Source organism: Centropristis striata, chromosome 17 (genome assembly GCF_030273125.1).
Source record: "Centropristis striata isolate RG_2023a ecotype Rhode Island chromosome 17, C.striata_1.0, whole genome shotgun sequence".
Taxonomy (NCBI): domain Eukaryota; kingdom Metazoa; phylum Chordata; class Actinopteri; order Perciformes; family Serranidae; genus Centropristis; species Centropristis striata.
Genome location: NC_081533.1, coordinates 19,110,937 through 19,127,052, shown reverse-complemented (window position 1 = coordinate 19,127,052; position 16,116 = coordinate 19,110,937). Strand labels below are relative to the sequence as shown.

The 16,116-nt window shown below is 36.9% G+C and overlaps 1 protein-coding gene across 1 annotated transcript in view; it reads right to left on the bottom strand.

The window, feature by feature from the left end:
- Positions 1 to 16,116, bottom strand: part of LOC131989755 (glucosidase 2 subunit beta-like) — a 176,554-nt gene that overhangs the window by 159,858 nt on the left and 580 nt on the right. The window contains exons 2-5 of the mRNA XM_059355074.1: positions 15,987 to 16,103; positions 10,853 to 10,948; positions 6,685 to 6,742; positions 5,593 to 5,710 (exon numbers count right to left, since the gene is read on the bottom strand). Of these exons, the coding sequence (XP_059211057.1) occupies positions 5,593 to 5,710; positions 6,685 to 6,742; positions 10,853 to 10,948; positions 15,987 to 16,103 (389 nt within the window). The remainder of the gene's footprint in view (positions 1 to 5,592; positions 5,711 to 6,684; positions 6,743 to 10,852; positions 10,949 to 15,986; positions 16,104 to 16,116) is intronic.

Sequence of the window (16,116 nt, the reverse complement as noted above, 5' to 3'; positions counted from 1 at the left end):
TGCTGACATGCTACATTCAACCTTCACTGTGTAAATGCTTCTAATTTGATTAAAAAGTTTTCCAACATCCTGTTCCTTGAGCAGTAGATTCAGCTTTAACCCTTGAACCACAGGAAGAGTTCATTTCTGAGGTATTGTGTAAGGCCTCTGAGATAAGGCCCCTGAGGTAACCCTGCTGTATCAACAAAGACACGCTGAGAGGAGAGGATCACAACGTGCAGCTGGGCTCCGAGGGCTGGGTGACACTTCAGCCTCGATCTGCCAATCAGCCGCCACAGAAAGAACATGGAACAAAAAAAGCCTGGAACAGAGGAGAGTGCAGGGTGTGCACTCAGAGACCATCAGCTGAAAAAATCAGACATGTGTGTGTGTGTGATAAAAAGTGGCCTTCAGTCAAAAAATTCTGTAGCCAAACAAATGGTATTTTTTTAACTGTATCTTCCTTTACAAGCAATACATGTTTTAAGCAAACCTGACATTCTTGAAATGCATTTTTTTTAATACAAATGGTGCTGTAAAGTGCTTCAAGATATCTTGAAATAAAGCAATTTCTCACAGAATCAAAACACAAAATAACTCAAGGATCAAGGACAGAAAAGTGAATGTGCTTCGGCAACACTTCAGCTACCAGTCCTTTAGAATCCTAAATATATATTTATTTTAATTTTAAAATGACCGTAACATCTATGGAGCAATGCTGGGGTCTTCTAATTATCATGGTTATTATCCTAATGCACTAAAAAAAGGAAAATTATGTTTTAGAAGTGCAGTAGGTTCTCATTAAACAGTGCAGGGGGGCAGCTTGTATTTCCTAAATTAATATAATGCATTAAGTAATGAGACCACTGAACCAGTAAATATAACTAACAAACATCTAAAGAGATCCTCAGCTGCCAAATTTACCGATTTAATTTGCACCGAACTCCAGGGCTCCAGGTTTCTAATTTGGCCTAGTGCTTGTTGAATGTGCAAATGGAGAGCAGAGGAAACTGAAGTAGTTTCTTGAAGCTCTCTAAAAGGAGCATGTTGATTCAAAATGGGCTTGATATACTCAGGTACTTGTTTACTTGAGCAGATCCAACCACTGACTCCTTACTGTTTAAGAGTGATTGTAAGTGAAGCAGAGTTACAGCTGAAATCCTTTAAAGATACAGTAAATGCAAAGTTTCCAGCAGAAGAATATAATGATGTTTATGGGTTACAGATGACTAGAAATTAGAATAGTTTGGATTATTCCATACTCAAACTCACCCTTATCACTTAACTCGAAGTGTAAAGATGTTACATTATTCCGCAAAAAATAAGCAATTCACAAGGCTTAGAGTACACATACAAATTAGGGGTGTGCCATATCGTATCGTTCACGATAATATCGGTATATTTTTTTACGGTTAAAAAAATGCATATCATGATATTGGCAACATTCCTACTTCTTGATGTAGTGGCGTAAGGCTAACAATTAAAGTTGTTTTAATCACAAAAAGCGACTTACTCTCTGTCGCTAAACACATGCAGCTTTCAAAATAAGAGCTAGGTGTGTTAATAGAATCCACCACAGAACTTACAAGAAGACTGTCAAAATAAGATGCCTTAAATAAAACATAGAAGAACCTTTATTCTCCTTTACAAAATGTCATTAAAATATGCCCCCGGAACCCCTAAATGGTTATTTTTTATTATTTGTTCATACTCAAGAGTCTTGAGAAAACATTTTTGTATTTGGCAACTGTTGAGATTTGCACTTCACACTACATTTTAGATTTTTATTTATTTATACAGACTAATAAAAACATATTTTCTATATCTTTTTAAGTATTTTGTAATATCGTGAAGAATAATCGTTATCGCAAAAATAGCCTGAAATATCGTGATATTCTTTTAGGGCCATATCGCCCAGCCCTAATACAAATCATTTAATAAATGATAACTGAGAGCCAAACTTCAACAATTCATAACTGAAAAGGTATTTTGAGCAGAGGTGTAGGATTTTGCACAGTCCCAAAAATTTAACAAAAGTGTCACACTGTTTTTTTCCACAAAATCCATGCCATGAACTGTGAGGTTTACATGAGTTAGTATGGAATGAGCCTGAAGTCTGGGCTAGGGGCCAGACACAGTGGGGGCCGAACATTCAAATAAAAAAAAATATAGTGTACTTATGCCTAGTCAGTACAACAGTGTATTATGGCCAAGTATGAAAATAAAAAATACGGATCCGGGGGAGGGAGTTAATATTTTGAGGAAAAAACTTGCAAATTTACGAGAGTAAAGTGGCAAATCTATGAGGAAAAAGTTGCAGATTTATGAGAAAAAATGTTGGAAAAATAGTGTTTTGTCTTCGTCACTGGATCCGTATTTATTTATTTTTCATACTTGGCCCTAATACAGTCTTCGTAAGTTAGCCTATCATTGTTCAATATTTTCACTTTCGTACTAAATTCATACTATTTTTATGTACCTATCAGTGTCAACAGACTCCTAACAAACATGAAAAATCCAGAATAATAACTAGATATTTCACTAGAAAATGCCTCAAACTTCGACCAAGGAGGCAGTTCACTGAGGAGTGATGGTTAAAAACTGTGAAACGTCATTGTAAATATGATGAATACCACATTTTTTTTCCTCCCTGCATTTTCTGAATTTATTAGGCTATTATTCGGGCCCCCAAGAATTGTACAGTTAAATTATCTAAAATTCCACAGTGGATTTGTAGACAAGTATATTTGCAAATAAATGAAACACATGAGAACTTGGTTTAGTTGTTCATGAATTTGATTGGGGTTTGTTTTGCAGTTTATTACAGTGTTTGGCTAGCTGGCGGTGATATCAGTCAATTTAATTTCAGGTTTATCTAGGCATGGAGCATAAATGAAGCTCTTCATCGGTTGATTTTACATGGTGTGTTCAAGTTTCAGCGGAAAAATATGTGTTTGTGAAATCCTGCCGGGCCTGAAATAACTGTGTGCCAGTTGATGATCGCTGGTCTAGCCCTACTGACATGCTTGTTATACTAAAATTGGAGGACACTCACTAAGAAAAGGCATAAATTCATGAACTAAAACACAATGATGCAAGTGAATTAGCGGCTGTAGAAATGCTTTGTTTGTTCTGAGCTGGAGAACAGACACATGATGAAAACTAACTTCACAGCAGGCCAAGGTTGGTGTTGGAAACTGCACAGCAGACGCCTGTAGCAGCAGATGTCATTAGCATGTATGGTCAAAACAATATCATAAGGCACAAGCTGCTCATTTAAAGCAGGAATACTCAGAGCGCAACATATACTATAAAAGCAAATTAACCTCAGTGTCCCCATCAATCAAGCGTATTAGCGAGCACGCCAGGTATAAACACTGCAGCTACTGAGTGGCGGTGCGAGTACCCAAGATGAAAACTTATTAAATCTATTGAGAATAACAGAAACTAAATCCGTACATTGTAGTTGAACTCACTGGTAGATTTTAGGATCATTGTAGGTGTATTCTGTCATACTTTTGTAGAAGCATAGATAGGCAAAACTTGTTTTTTTTTGGATGAAAAATTGCAACCAAATATGACAGATTAGATCAATATTGGCTGATAATGGGACATTTATATTATTGTGTAAGATTTCAAGTATTAAATTATCGCATATAAATAGAGCTGATAATACAAAGCCAAATTAGCACCTTTAAAATTGGTTGGTTTGCAATTCACCTATAAACACAGAATAAGAAAAGAAAACCGAGCACAGCACGCTGACTAGAGAGCCATAAATGTCGCCGTTGAGGTCTTTTTTCAATATTAAAAGACAACACTTTTCGATAAAATACAATACTGAATCTGCAAGGAGTTGGTTAAATGTGTTAAGGTATTAAGCAATGTATCTTTAAAACTTCTATTTTAAATACAATGTACAATTACCAGATTATTTTATCAGAATTTGCTATAAAAAGCAAAGAATTATGGATTATTTTACTGTCTGAAAGAAATCAAAAGGGGTGAAAGATTCCCGGTAAATTGTCTGACTGAGGAAATTTGGAAAATATTCCAAATTGGAAACTTTCCATGGGAATTATGGAAATTTATGGGAACTGGAAACATAAATATAAACATTTTGTTTTGTCATAAGCAGGCATACATGCAATAAAAACATGACATTTCAACAGATGTATATTTAAGTAGAACTTTATCAAGCTTTAATTATTTTATTGAACAATCAATTCTTTCATTGGACAACAAAAACATGAATGACCAGACCCATTCCAGAAATTAAGTAAAATGACTCCCTCCAAAAATTCCCCAAAAATCCCATTCAATATGTTAAATGAAAAAAATGAAAAAAGTGTACTTGCATGAAATCTGGTTGTTGTAGTCAAGATTGTGCTAAAATATATTTTCTATATTTAAGTTCCCCGTTAAGGGCCAAACTTCAATTTTGTAAATCCATGGTTTATTCCCATGAATTCCTAGCAAATTCCCACGTAAAGTTTAAAATGTTGAAAATTCTGGAATTTTGCACCCTAATTGTGCATCACTGAACTGAATTCACTGAAGGAGGAGCAGCCAGAAATTCGTTTAAAAAATATATGAATCTGTAGCAAATGTCGCATGTTGATGGCAATGGTCTCTGGCAACAGACTGTGATTGTGATTTTTTCATACAAATAAACTGTTAATGTTTGGGTTTGGTCCAGTTTGCATTTACAGAAGCTAGACATTTAGCTATTCCAACCTATTCAAACTATTGCAGCGGGAAGTGCCTCTCAATTAAAAACGGACTAAATCTATTGTGTTGGATTCATTCAAAATTCTCTTGATTTAGAATTACATACACATAAAGTTTAAATTTAATGTGATCAAAATAAGTAGATTCCATCTCAAACATTTTTATCTTAAAGTTATTTAAACAACTGCCTCAAAATAAAGGACACATTTATATTTAATACATTTCATCAAATATATTAAGTAAAATGAAATGACTACAGAATGCAGTGTAGGTATTTGTTTAGACCTGATCACTTGCCAACAATTCTCTCAATTGGAACAAATTGTGTTCCAGTTACCGCTGACTCAATATGAGGATTGGGTATATATTAATTATCTCACAGTCGATTTGTTATTTAATCAATAAGTTGAGCTACACCACAATATTTCCCAACAGATACAGTCGACATATGAATATTTTGGCTTGTTTGATAATCAGCTCCATATCATTTCACGACTGTGGAAGAAAACAGAAACTAAAGAACCTTTTAGAATTATGATCAAATAAAACATGTGTTTTTTGCTGCAGTTTGGGTTTTTTTTTTTTACTTGAAGTCTGTTCAGGGCGTTTCTGTTTCTCAACAACGTAAGGTCACCTGCTTTCTACTGATCTAGGGATTAAGTTAAAATATATAGGCCACCATACACTATATATAGAGCACTTAATGAACCTTGTGTATATTCTGTGCAGGTCAAGTGAAAAGCAGCGAGAAACACAAGTGAAAGTCACTGGTTTTGTCACAACAGAAACAAGATAAAGCTTTTTAGAGAAAACCCTGATGACTATATCCTGTTACTACGACACATCATGCCGTAGTAGTTACTTCAGCAGAATTCAGTGTACCTGTTTCTCCCTCCAGAGCAGCACTCCCTCCTCAATCAGTTGCTGCTTGAGTTGCAAACCCTCGTCCAAGGTCCTCATCTGGCCCTCCACATATGCTCTCTCTCTCTGTCCCAGATTCCTGGAAGAGAGCGAGAGGGAGGATGCACAGTCCCGTCATTACTGAGAAAACATCAGCCACCCCTGCTATGGCCATTGAGATGGCGCAATCCAATTTTTAAGGGCCCCACAATGCAGCAGGAATCCAAATGGGAAAATAGAAGAGTAAATAAGACGGGGGCTGATGCTCTGTGGCTGAACTAAATTGTTTTTGAAGTCTGGCAAACACAATATGAGTGTGGACCTTGTGAAAACATAATGAGATATACTCTGCTTGTATGTGGCTTTTAGGCGAATGGCAGTGAATGAAAAAAAACAGAGGACTGTCAACAAAAGAAGTGGGTTACGATATTAGAAGTTACATTTACACAGCGGGCTAGATTTCAGCATCATAGTATGGTCAATCTCTGCAGCTCAGAGAAGAAGATAAATATGAGCTGGCAGGGGCCGGCACTGCTGAAAATATATATGTATTTGCAGAGCTACCATCGATGCAGTGTGTTATTTATGTCCAATAGAAACTAAATTATCTGCATGAGAAACACCTCTGCATGGTGTTATTTATAGAGAGTACAATTTAGAGTGTGAAAAGAAAAAGTGTAATGAGCTGGGGAGTCAGATCTGTCTTGATCATGGATGAACTCTTCAAAAAAAATTGTGATGCATATACATTACAAAAGCAGGTCTGAAGTACAACAAGTTTTTCAATCACAGTGACACCATGCCCCCTGGTGGCACAGTGAATGAGTCACTATCACACAAGAGCAGCAAGTCTATCACACTGAGAAACACCCTGATGTTAAAGACAACTGGGATTTAAGAAAATCTGATTTTTTGTTTTGCCCAAAATGCACTGTTTGATACATTTCCCAAATAGAAAAGACTGGTTGAATATTTATTTCTTCAGCAACGCGTGGGCCTCCAATGCCATATTTTGAGTCAAAATCTGCATGTGTTATTTTACAAATATTGAATCTCAGTTTTGATTCAACTGACCAGCAAGTGTTCTGGCAGCGAGCGTGGCTGTTGTATTCATCTGAAGCATCGCAGCAATCTGGCACCAGACACCGGAGAAACCAGTCCAATGCACATAGAAGAGAACAGGAGAAGAGCATTGGATATTAGCAAGGAGAGAAGAGAAAACATGTCTTTACGCTACATGATTCATCAATTGACAATAGAAAGGAACAAAGGATAAAGTTAAAACTCAACTAAAATACATTATTATAACTATGAAATAATCCTTTTCCGGTATTAGTTTCACTCACTTTTTGCACCCACAAAGGGAACATTTGGCCACTCCAACCTTTAGCTTTTTAACGTACAGCACATGATTGTCATTACCAATTGACATACGCAGAATTATGGTTGCAAAATTCTGTAAATTTTCAAAGTTGGAAACTTTCCATGAGAATTTTCGGGAATAAACAGGATGGATGGATGGATGGATGGATGGATGGATGGATGGATGGATGGATGGATGGATGGATGGATGGATAGATGGATAGACTTTATTTATCCCAAGCTGGGAAATTACAGAGTAGCAGCAGCATTACACACAGAGACAATAACACAATTAAATAAAAAGAACAACCTAGGCATACTTCAAGCAATAAAATATAAAAATACAATAAAAATACAATAAAAAATAAAGCGTCTAAAGAAGGAGTATGTATTAAGGAGTAGAAGTCATTATGATTAGATTTATTACACGTATTCCCCAGGAACCACAAATGTCTGAACAAAATGTTGTGGCAATTTACATATTACATATTGAGATATTTCACTGGATTCATGAAAACTTTGACCAGCATTTGGTACTTTATGAAAAGTGAGGGCATCAGCTAAAGACATTGGGATCGATCCAATGGACGCCACGGATACCAGTAATAGGGTTGCAAAATACTGGGTACTTTCAAAGTTGGAAACTTTCCATGGGAATTAACTGGAAGGTATGGGAATTAACTGGAATAAACCAGGAATTTACTGAATTGAAGGTTGGCCCTTAACAGGAAACCTAAATGTAGTGGGGAAATACATTTTAGCATAATCTTGACTAAAACAACCAAATTTCATGCAAGTACACTTGAACATCTTTGCTATTTCTCAGTCACATGCACACTGCTCACTTCAGGGATACTGAGGCCACGCCCCCTACAGAGGCCACGCCCCTATATAGGCCACATCCCTACATAGGCCACACCCCCTACATGCACTGTGCATTCCTCCATCACATGTTCAATTCATTTACATGTTGAATGGGGCCTTTTAGAAGGGAGAGGTGCTCTTTTCATTTAACATTTTGAATGTGACTTTTTTGGGATGTTTGGGGGGGGGGGGGGGGGGGGGTCATTTACTTAATATTTGAATGGGTGGGGTCGGGGGGATGAGTAAAACTCAACATTCATGTGTTCGTTGTTCAATGAAATAACTGATTGTTCAATCAAATAATTAAAACTCGATGAAATTCTATATTATGTTGAAATGTCATGTTTTTTTTATTTTGAATATTCCAAAATTTCCCAGCTTGACTTTGAAAGTTTCAGGAAATTTACCAGACATTTTCCACCCCTTTGCGACCCTACACATAATTAATTCTTTAAAAAAACAGACATGGTGTAATTAGATTAGGGTGGGAACAACTAGTAAATAAATTGATTCATCAAATCAACAGAAAATTGATCAGCAACTTTTATAGTTGGATGGATCACCAGTTTTTTTTGTCCAGTTGGGTTATCAGGTGTGTCGCAATTCTCCAAATGCTTGATTCGATTAGACTTTTGATTTTAAGAGTCGAGTGCAACACCTAGTGGTAAATTTTGGGACACACATGCAGCCCAGTGTTTGGCTTAATGTCAAACCGGTTTAAAAAAATGTTTACGCCAGCCCAACCAGACAACTGATTCATCTTTTCAGTAAGTTCAAGAGAAAATGCCAAATACTCGGTTTCAGTTGTTCAAATGTGCATTTTTTTTTTTTAATCAAACATGGTAGTTAACTGATATTATTAGATAATTATAATGGATATTTTTCTATGTTTTCCGTCTGTTCATAGACAAATTATCATAGGTTCAAGAAACAATTAGACAATTTGGGAAACATCTTTCTTCCCTTCCATTGTGACTAGACCATGTGATTAAATCTTCCATGTCTGTCACCTTATGCATTGGAGCCCAAAAATACTTTTTTGCATAGAAACTGTAAAAGATGTCCGTAAATCAGCACATTATTATTATTATTATTTTAGGTGCATCAACTCCCCAGTGTGGACGCTTGAATAGCCCTTATTTAAATAATTATACCCTAAAAGTTAGCCAAAACCAGATTTTCGTTTATTCATGTAAATGGGGCTGAGACCTCCCAGAGAAGGTCAAACTTTTTTTGGCTTCATTCACCACTGAGCAGCTTTCATAGGAATGAACAGGGCCCCGCCTCCAACATTGTATCGAGTTCTCTTTATCCATCCATGGCTTTCCCCTTTTTTCAGTATTTGTGCTGTAGCCTTATATCTCACAGAGCTTATCTTTAACCTCAGTGAAGATTTTGGTGCATTCCAATACTCATACTACCATACGATTTAGTGATCCATGTTCGTTTTGACGTATGGCACCGGTGTGAGTGGCTTGTCATCCGTCACTGCAAATGCTGTGTGTGTCCTTGCTGCTTGTGTCACTTGTTGCTCATAATGTCAACTCTCTACTGGTATATAATCATAAAACGCTGTTAAGTTCCTGCCAAAGATCTAGTCAAGTATGATCAAAGTGGACATAGAAGTCAAATGCAGTATGCCAAAAGTACCAGGATGTCCTACTGCATCTCTTTGCATTTTGCAGCTTGCAAGCCTGCATACTTTTCTGGCTATCTGACCCTCAATCCCTGCACAGCATATATAAGCAAGAGGGTCATAGTTCAAGCTGCAATGCTGCGACAAAGTCCCAATATACTAAGTAAGGGCAGCTGTGGTACGTACTAAAAGCAAAAAGAAAAAATGATGCGATTTGGCACGCAGCACAGATCTTTGCATCTGCACTAAATCTCTCTCTCTCTCTAGATCAGAGCGTGTCTCTTGAGATGAGCCACTCATAAAGATCAGCTGCATGGTGTTTTGTAAGTGCTCAGATCTGGCTTTCTCCTCAGATGTTTCACCCCAGAGAGTGGGCACAGTGTGATATTTCCCAATTATCCAGACAACATTGGTGACCGGTGGAACGAGAGCTTAACAGCTCAGAAAAGGGAAGCCCATGAAAATCTCTCAACAACCAGTGGATGAGGAAAAGCGACAACGTGTTAGCTATTAAACGGCTGCGCTCAAGGCAGGGAAGGTATGAGAAGACAGGTGTGAGGAGAATAAAAGGAGGGAGGAAAAGGAGAAGGGGGCTTTGAGAATTATTCTACTCATGCTCTTTCATGGCTTCAATCTTTTACCCACGTTGGCTGTCGAACGCTGCTGAAAGCGCTGGTGACAGAGAGGAGATGTCGGCGACGAAATGTATTGATTTTATCCAAAATGGGGCGCTACTGGAGAACAAAAGTGAGAAGGGGTGGCTGAAAACTATCTGATTAGGCATAGAGCGTGGCAGATTTTACAGGAAAGAATGGAGACAAGCTTTGAGGAAAAGGACAGGATGTTTTTCAAGGAAAACTGTGAGGAGAGTGAGCGTGCGCACGTTGCTATGCGCGTGTTAGAGAGCCATGTTTTGTTTGCTGTGTCTACTTCATCTGTTTGTTTGTACTACAGAAGGAGTGACAGTTTGTACACCAACATGTCAGCTTCTTGACATCATGTAAAATATGAATTCCTGTCCATATTTGTCCATATAAAAAGCAAACACAACAACTTCCTAGCTAACAAAAATGGATGTGAACTTACTTTGATTAAAACCTCTCAAATGACAAAAGTTGCAAGACATGCACGGCACATTTGGCATCAAACCAATCCAGCAGCTATTTTGAACAAATCAGACAGCGATTCATTTTCTGCAAGAGTAAATGTGTTCATCACTCCAGCGCTCGGAGAGCTGCCCTTGTTGTCCTTGAAAAACGCTGAAGCAGAAAACATTGTTAATCCGTTGCCTCACTCGAGCTTCTGTAAAGTTTATGAAAGTCACCTCTCGGGGGAGCGTTATTTCATCCAATATAATGCGATATATATAAAATGCCTTACCACAGATGCCATCATTGACACGCGATGATGGGATGTAGTGTGGGCGGAAACCCAGATTGGTGCAGTAGAATCGGCCACGGGGACAGGCGGAGGTGCCTACATGGGGGCAGGAGCAGAGGTTAGCACTGCATGATAAACTTACTTCCACAAAGAAATGACTCTAATAAAAACTATTTATAATACATGCACAGTGGCTGATAACAGTTATATATAGTAGTCAGCTTTTAATGTAGTAAACAGGCACTTTAAGCCCAGATGATGCTGGTGTTTAATTTTAGTTTTTTAATGATTCTTTTTTTTTAAAGCCTGTGTTTCCACCTGTTTAAAGGAATACTTCACCTGCAAAATTACCTATTACCGTATCAATTACCCACATGTGTTACCTTTTCATTTCTTGAAGAAAATGTTGTTTTCCTCACATTACTCCACTATAAACTGAGAATACAAAAACTGAGAAATGTCTTGATAAATTTAAGTAAATAGAGGCTGTGTTTAACGCTATATAACAACATCTGTTTACAAAGCCTCACACATCCAGTGCAGTATAATCCAAGTATCATTTATCCACTTGTATGCACACTAAATCCCCAAAAAGATGAATCCCCCCCCCCCCCCCCCCCCCCCCCCCCCCAAAAAAAAAACAGATTTAAAATGCTTCCTAAAACACTACTCATCTGGATGTGCATGGATGAATCGTGCACAAGCTTTATTTCTGCTCAACCAAGACACAGTGTAAGGGTTTTAAATATTAAGGTTTGAGCAAAAGGCAACGCAAGGAAAGGCAAGTTTATTTGTCTAGTACCTCTCAACAACAGGGCAACCCAAAGTGCTTTACACAAAACATTAAAATCGTTTAAAAGAGACATATGTAAAATGACATTGAAATACAAAAATTTAAGATGGAAAATGAGCAGATAAAATATTTAGGAAAAAAAAAAAAGTAGCTGTAGTGAGCTGATTATATATATATATATATATATATATATATATATATATATATCAAATATCAAAGGAGTAAAAGTTGCCGTAAAGGCAGTGACAAACAGAAAAGTCTTCAGTCTTGATTTAAAAGAGCCGAGAATTGCAGCAGACCTGCAGTTTTCTAGGAGTTTGTTCCAGATATGTGAATATGTGGTGAATAAAAACTGAACGCTGCCTCTCCATGTTTAGTTCTGACTCTGGGAACAGAGCAGACCAGTCCCTGATGATCTGAGAGTTCTGGATGGTTTGTAGCTAAGCAGAAGATCAGAAATGTATTTCGGCCCTTAACTAAATGTTTGGGAAATAGTGAGCCTCTGACTGAATAAGTGAGACTTTGATTATACTGCGTGGGTTGTGGAAGAGCTTGTGAATGGATGTTTTTATATAGTTTTGCTGTAGGTAAACAAGGCCCCTATTTACTTAAATTTGTCAAGGATTTACTCTGTTTTTTGGATTCTTCATGGAGGCATGTAGAAGAAAAGTTTTCTTCTCTTCAACAATTCAACATAACAGGTGAGTAATTGATAAACACATGATCATTTTGCAGGTGACGTATTCCTTTAAAAGTGAAATGAAGAGTGCCTCAAACGCATGATTAGAAGTGACAGCAGTGTGCTTTATAAAGTTGTTTGCACTAGGAGACAACAAGCATCTTGTTGTGGAAGTGATCTACAGTTTGGCTTAACTGCAAACTATGACAACATTTTAATCATATTTTGGATATGTAAAGAAGAAGAGTTTAAAAGGGCCGCTGTTTTGCAATACCTGGGTTTACTACTTTGCATTTTGTTGTAGTGTCAATGTTCCACTTGTACATACTTTGAAATTGGATCCATAACTTGATGTATGGGATTGTTTTCCTCTGTACAACAATCTATCTATGAATGCAAGAAGCGTATGTGCGTATGTGTGTGTGTGTGTGTGTGTGTGTGTGTGTGTCTGACCTCATATTTCGTACGTGGTTTGCGCATGGCATGAAGGTGTGCATCCTCGATTTTGAAGATTTTTTAATTCATTTTTCAAAATATCATTATTTACAACGACGTGTTGCGGCATTGCACTGTTTCCGATCGGACGGCTTTAACCCTTTATTGGGCGAAGAACTATATTTGGTAATTTCAGTGGATATCAAAATGGGTTCCCCATGTCTCTCTGTTTGGTCATAGAACCATATGGACTTGTACGAGGAGAACTTGACTATGACGGCATATTAAGGCCAAGTATGAATAAAAATACAAACCGGGGGGAGGGGGTTGCAAATTTACTAGATTAAAGTGCCAAATCTACAAGAAAAATATGTGCAGATTTAAGAGATTTAAAGTGGCAAATCTGCTCGAAAAAAGTTGCAGATTTATGAGACAAAAGTGGGGATAAAAACTACTTTTTTCGCACAGATTCACCACTTTAAATCTCATAAATCTGCACATTTTTCTCATAGATTTGACACCTTAATCTTGTAAACTTTTTTCTCAAAATATTCAGGCAATATGTAACATCCTCCAATATTCTCTAGGGTTGAAATTTGGAATTTGCAAGTATTTCAATGAGTCCCTATTAAGGGTTAAGGGGAGCTCCGCCCCATTGTGTGATAGGCCTACACCTGGTCAGTAACACAATACGCTCTGCATTTCCACCCTGACTCATCTCATCTGTAAGTCTATTTAGCCTACCTATCTTTAGGAGTTTTAAAGTGCTCTACAATGTTCGATTTTTCCAATAATATTCGAGTAGTTTCCAGCAAATATCAATGTTCAATGTGTATGTGCTGGATGGTGTGGTACCTTATGAAAAATAAGTGTTTTATGGAGTTGCAGACATTGGAGTGGTCTGCATAGCCATAATATATGAAACACAATAGTTAAATCAATCTACACATTCCACAACACACCTAATAACCCTTAGTCACATTATTCACATCCATCTGTTTGTGCTGCATGTAAACTTATTCCCTCCTATATCTGTGTCTGTATATATGTCTATCCATGTTGAGTGATTAAGTTTATTTTTCTTAAAATAACTATTTCTGTGTCTCTTTATATCTCAATGTACATCCATGTATTACCCAATATACACTTTGTTTATTAACACTACACAAGAGTATTACACCTCATTGTACATCCCACTTTCATACACAACCTCATTTGGCCATAACTGAAAAATCTACTTAATCTCCAACTATACGAATACATACTTCCTACGGGCACTGCACTAGTTACAATAATGAAATACAATGAGGGGGACATTTACACAAAAGTAAAGGGAATAAAAACATTAAATAAAGAAATAAAATAAATAATAAGATATGTAAATTAAAGTATATAATATAAATACAAGTAATACGAGTAAAAACATAGTGGTGGTAATTAGAATATGGAACCATTACAGTTGAAACCAGAAGTTTACATACACTATATAAAAAGACATGTGCTTTTTTACTCACTGTCTGACATGAAATCATCACTTTTCCTGTTTTAGGTCCGTTAGGATTACCAAAATGATTTCTATTTGCTAAATGCCAGAATAATGAGGGAAGGGTTTTTTTAGACAATTTTTTATTACTTTCTTCAAAGTCAGAAACTCACATACGCTAACATTATTATGCCTTGAAACAATTTGGGAAAGCCCAGATGATGCTGTCATGTCTTTGGAAGCTTCTGATAGGTTGATTGACAACATTAGAGTTAATTGGAGACACACCTGTGGATGTATTTGAAGGCACACCTGAAACACACTGCTTCTTTGTGTAACATCATGGGAAAGTCAAAAGAAATCAACCAAGACATCAGAAAGAGAATTGTGGACTTGCACTAGTCTGGTTCATCCTTGGGTGCAATTTCCAGATGCCTGAAGGTGCCACATTCATCTGTTCAAATAATTATACCAAAGTATAAACAACATGGGAATGTCCAGCCATCATACCGTGCTTTGGTCCAAAATGTGCATATCAACTCAAGAACAAAAAAAGAGGAAAAAAAGCATGTGTGTCTTTTTATATAGTGTATGTAAACTTCTGGTTTCAACTGTACCTCCTACTGGTTACCTCCTGGTTGCAGGAAGTTACATATTTAGCAGGCAATGTTTTTTTTCTGCCCAATTAGTCTGTAATGAGTAAAGCAGTTTGTTTGGCTGCTTATACTTTTGTTGCTGATAATATCAGGGGTTGGACTGAAGCCAGTAGTATGGGACAGTTTAACAGCAGAAAGGGGCAGATTAAGTCTGGGCGATATGGCCAAAATCTTGTCATGATATATATCTCAAGATCAATATATATGACAACATTTCAGGTTTTCTTGCAATTCAATAACTAAATAGTCTGTAGGAAAGCCTATTATGCTTATGTCATACTCCATGCTGGTTCCCCTAGGAACATATTTACATGGTGATATTTATAAAGAGATCCTTGAATGATTAATGACTTGGTGATGAATAGGATGACGTTAATGATTTATGATGATGATGTTTTGTAAAAGGCTTTATAAATTTTACAATCCTGTGAGGGAGAGGGTACGAAGATGTGACATGATACTTAAAATAAATAAATGGAAAATATTAATTAATGGACAGGTGTCATGTGAGCAGAAAATGGCTGGCTTAAGCTCATCAAAGTATTGATAGTTTATGGATACCATATATTTAAAATGATACAATTTCAGTTTAATAGCATCAAAACTACTGAAACTATTGAAAAAACAGATCTATAATGGGTTTTTTTTTTGTTATAAACGGTCTGAGGGTGTATATGTTCAGTAGCTTATTGTGTACCAGCAATGTGTTAAGGTTGTTCGTTAAACATTGGAAAATATATCCTATTTTTGTCTGTCTGGCTTTAATATAGTCTGTATAGCATAAGGCTCGTTTGTGTGCAAATATGACTTTATTTGATAGAAAGTGCAACCCATTATTATCTCCAGATTGGTGAACAAGTGAGATTGGGGAACTAATATGTCTGCTGCGACTGAAATTCTCAAAAATATCGATGACTTAAATTCCATTTGGAAAAAAAACCTCTCCAAAATGTGAAGTCAAATGTTATTTTCCACAAACAGACATTCAGTGTGCAGTAATTGATAACAGTGCACAGGTCACAGTGGTGAATCACAGTTTGTTAACACTGGTAAACAGACACCCACTCTCCCACGGAGCTCAACATTACCTGGTTCATCAGAGCCATCTTCACAGTCGCAGTAGTCATCATTGACCTGTTCAAAGGGGATCATCTTCGATCCATCAATGCACAGAAATGACTTTCTCTCCCTGTAGAACCGCTTGTCTGTTACAGAATA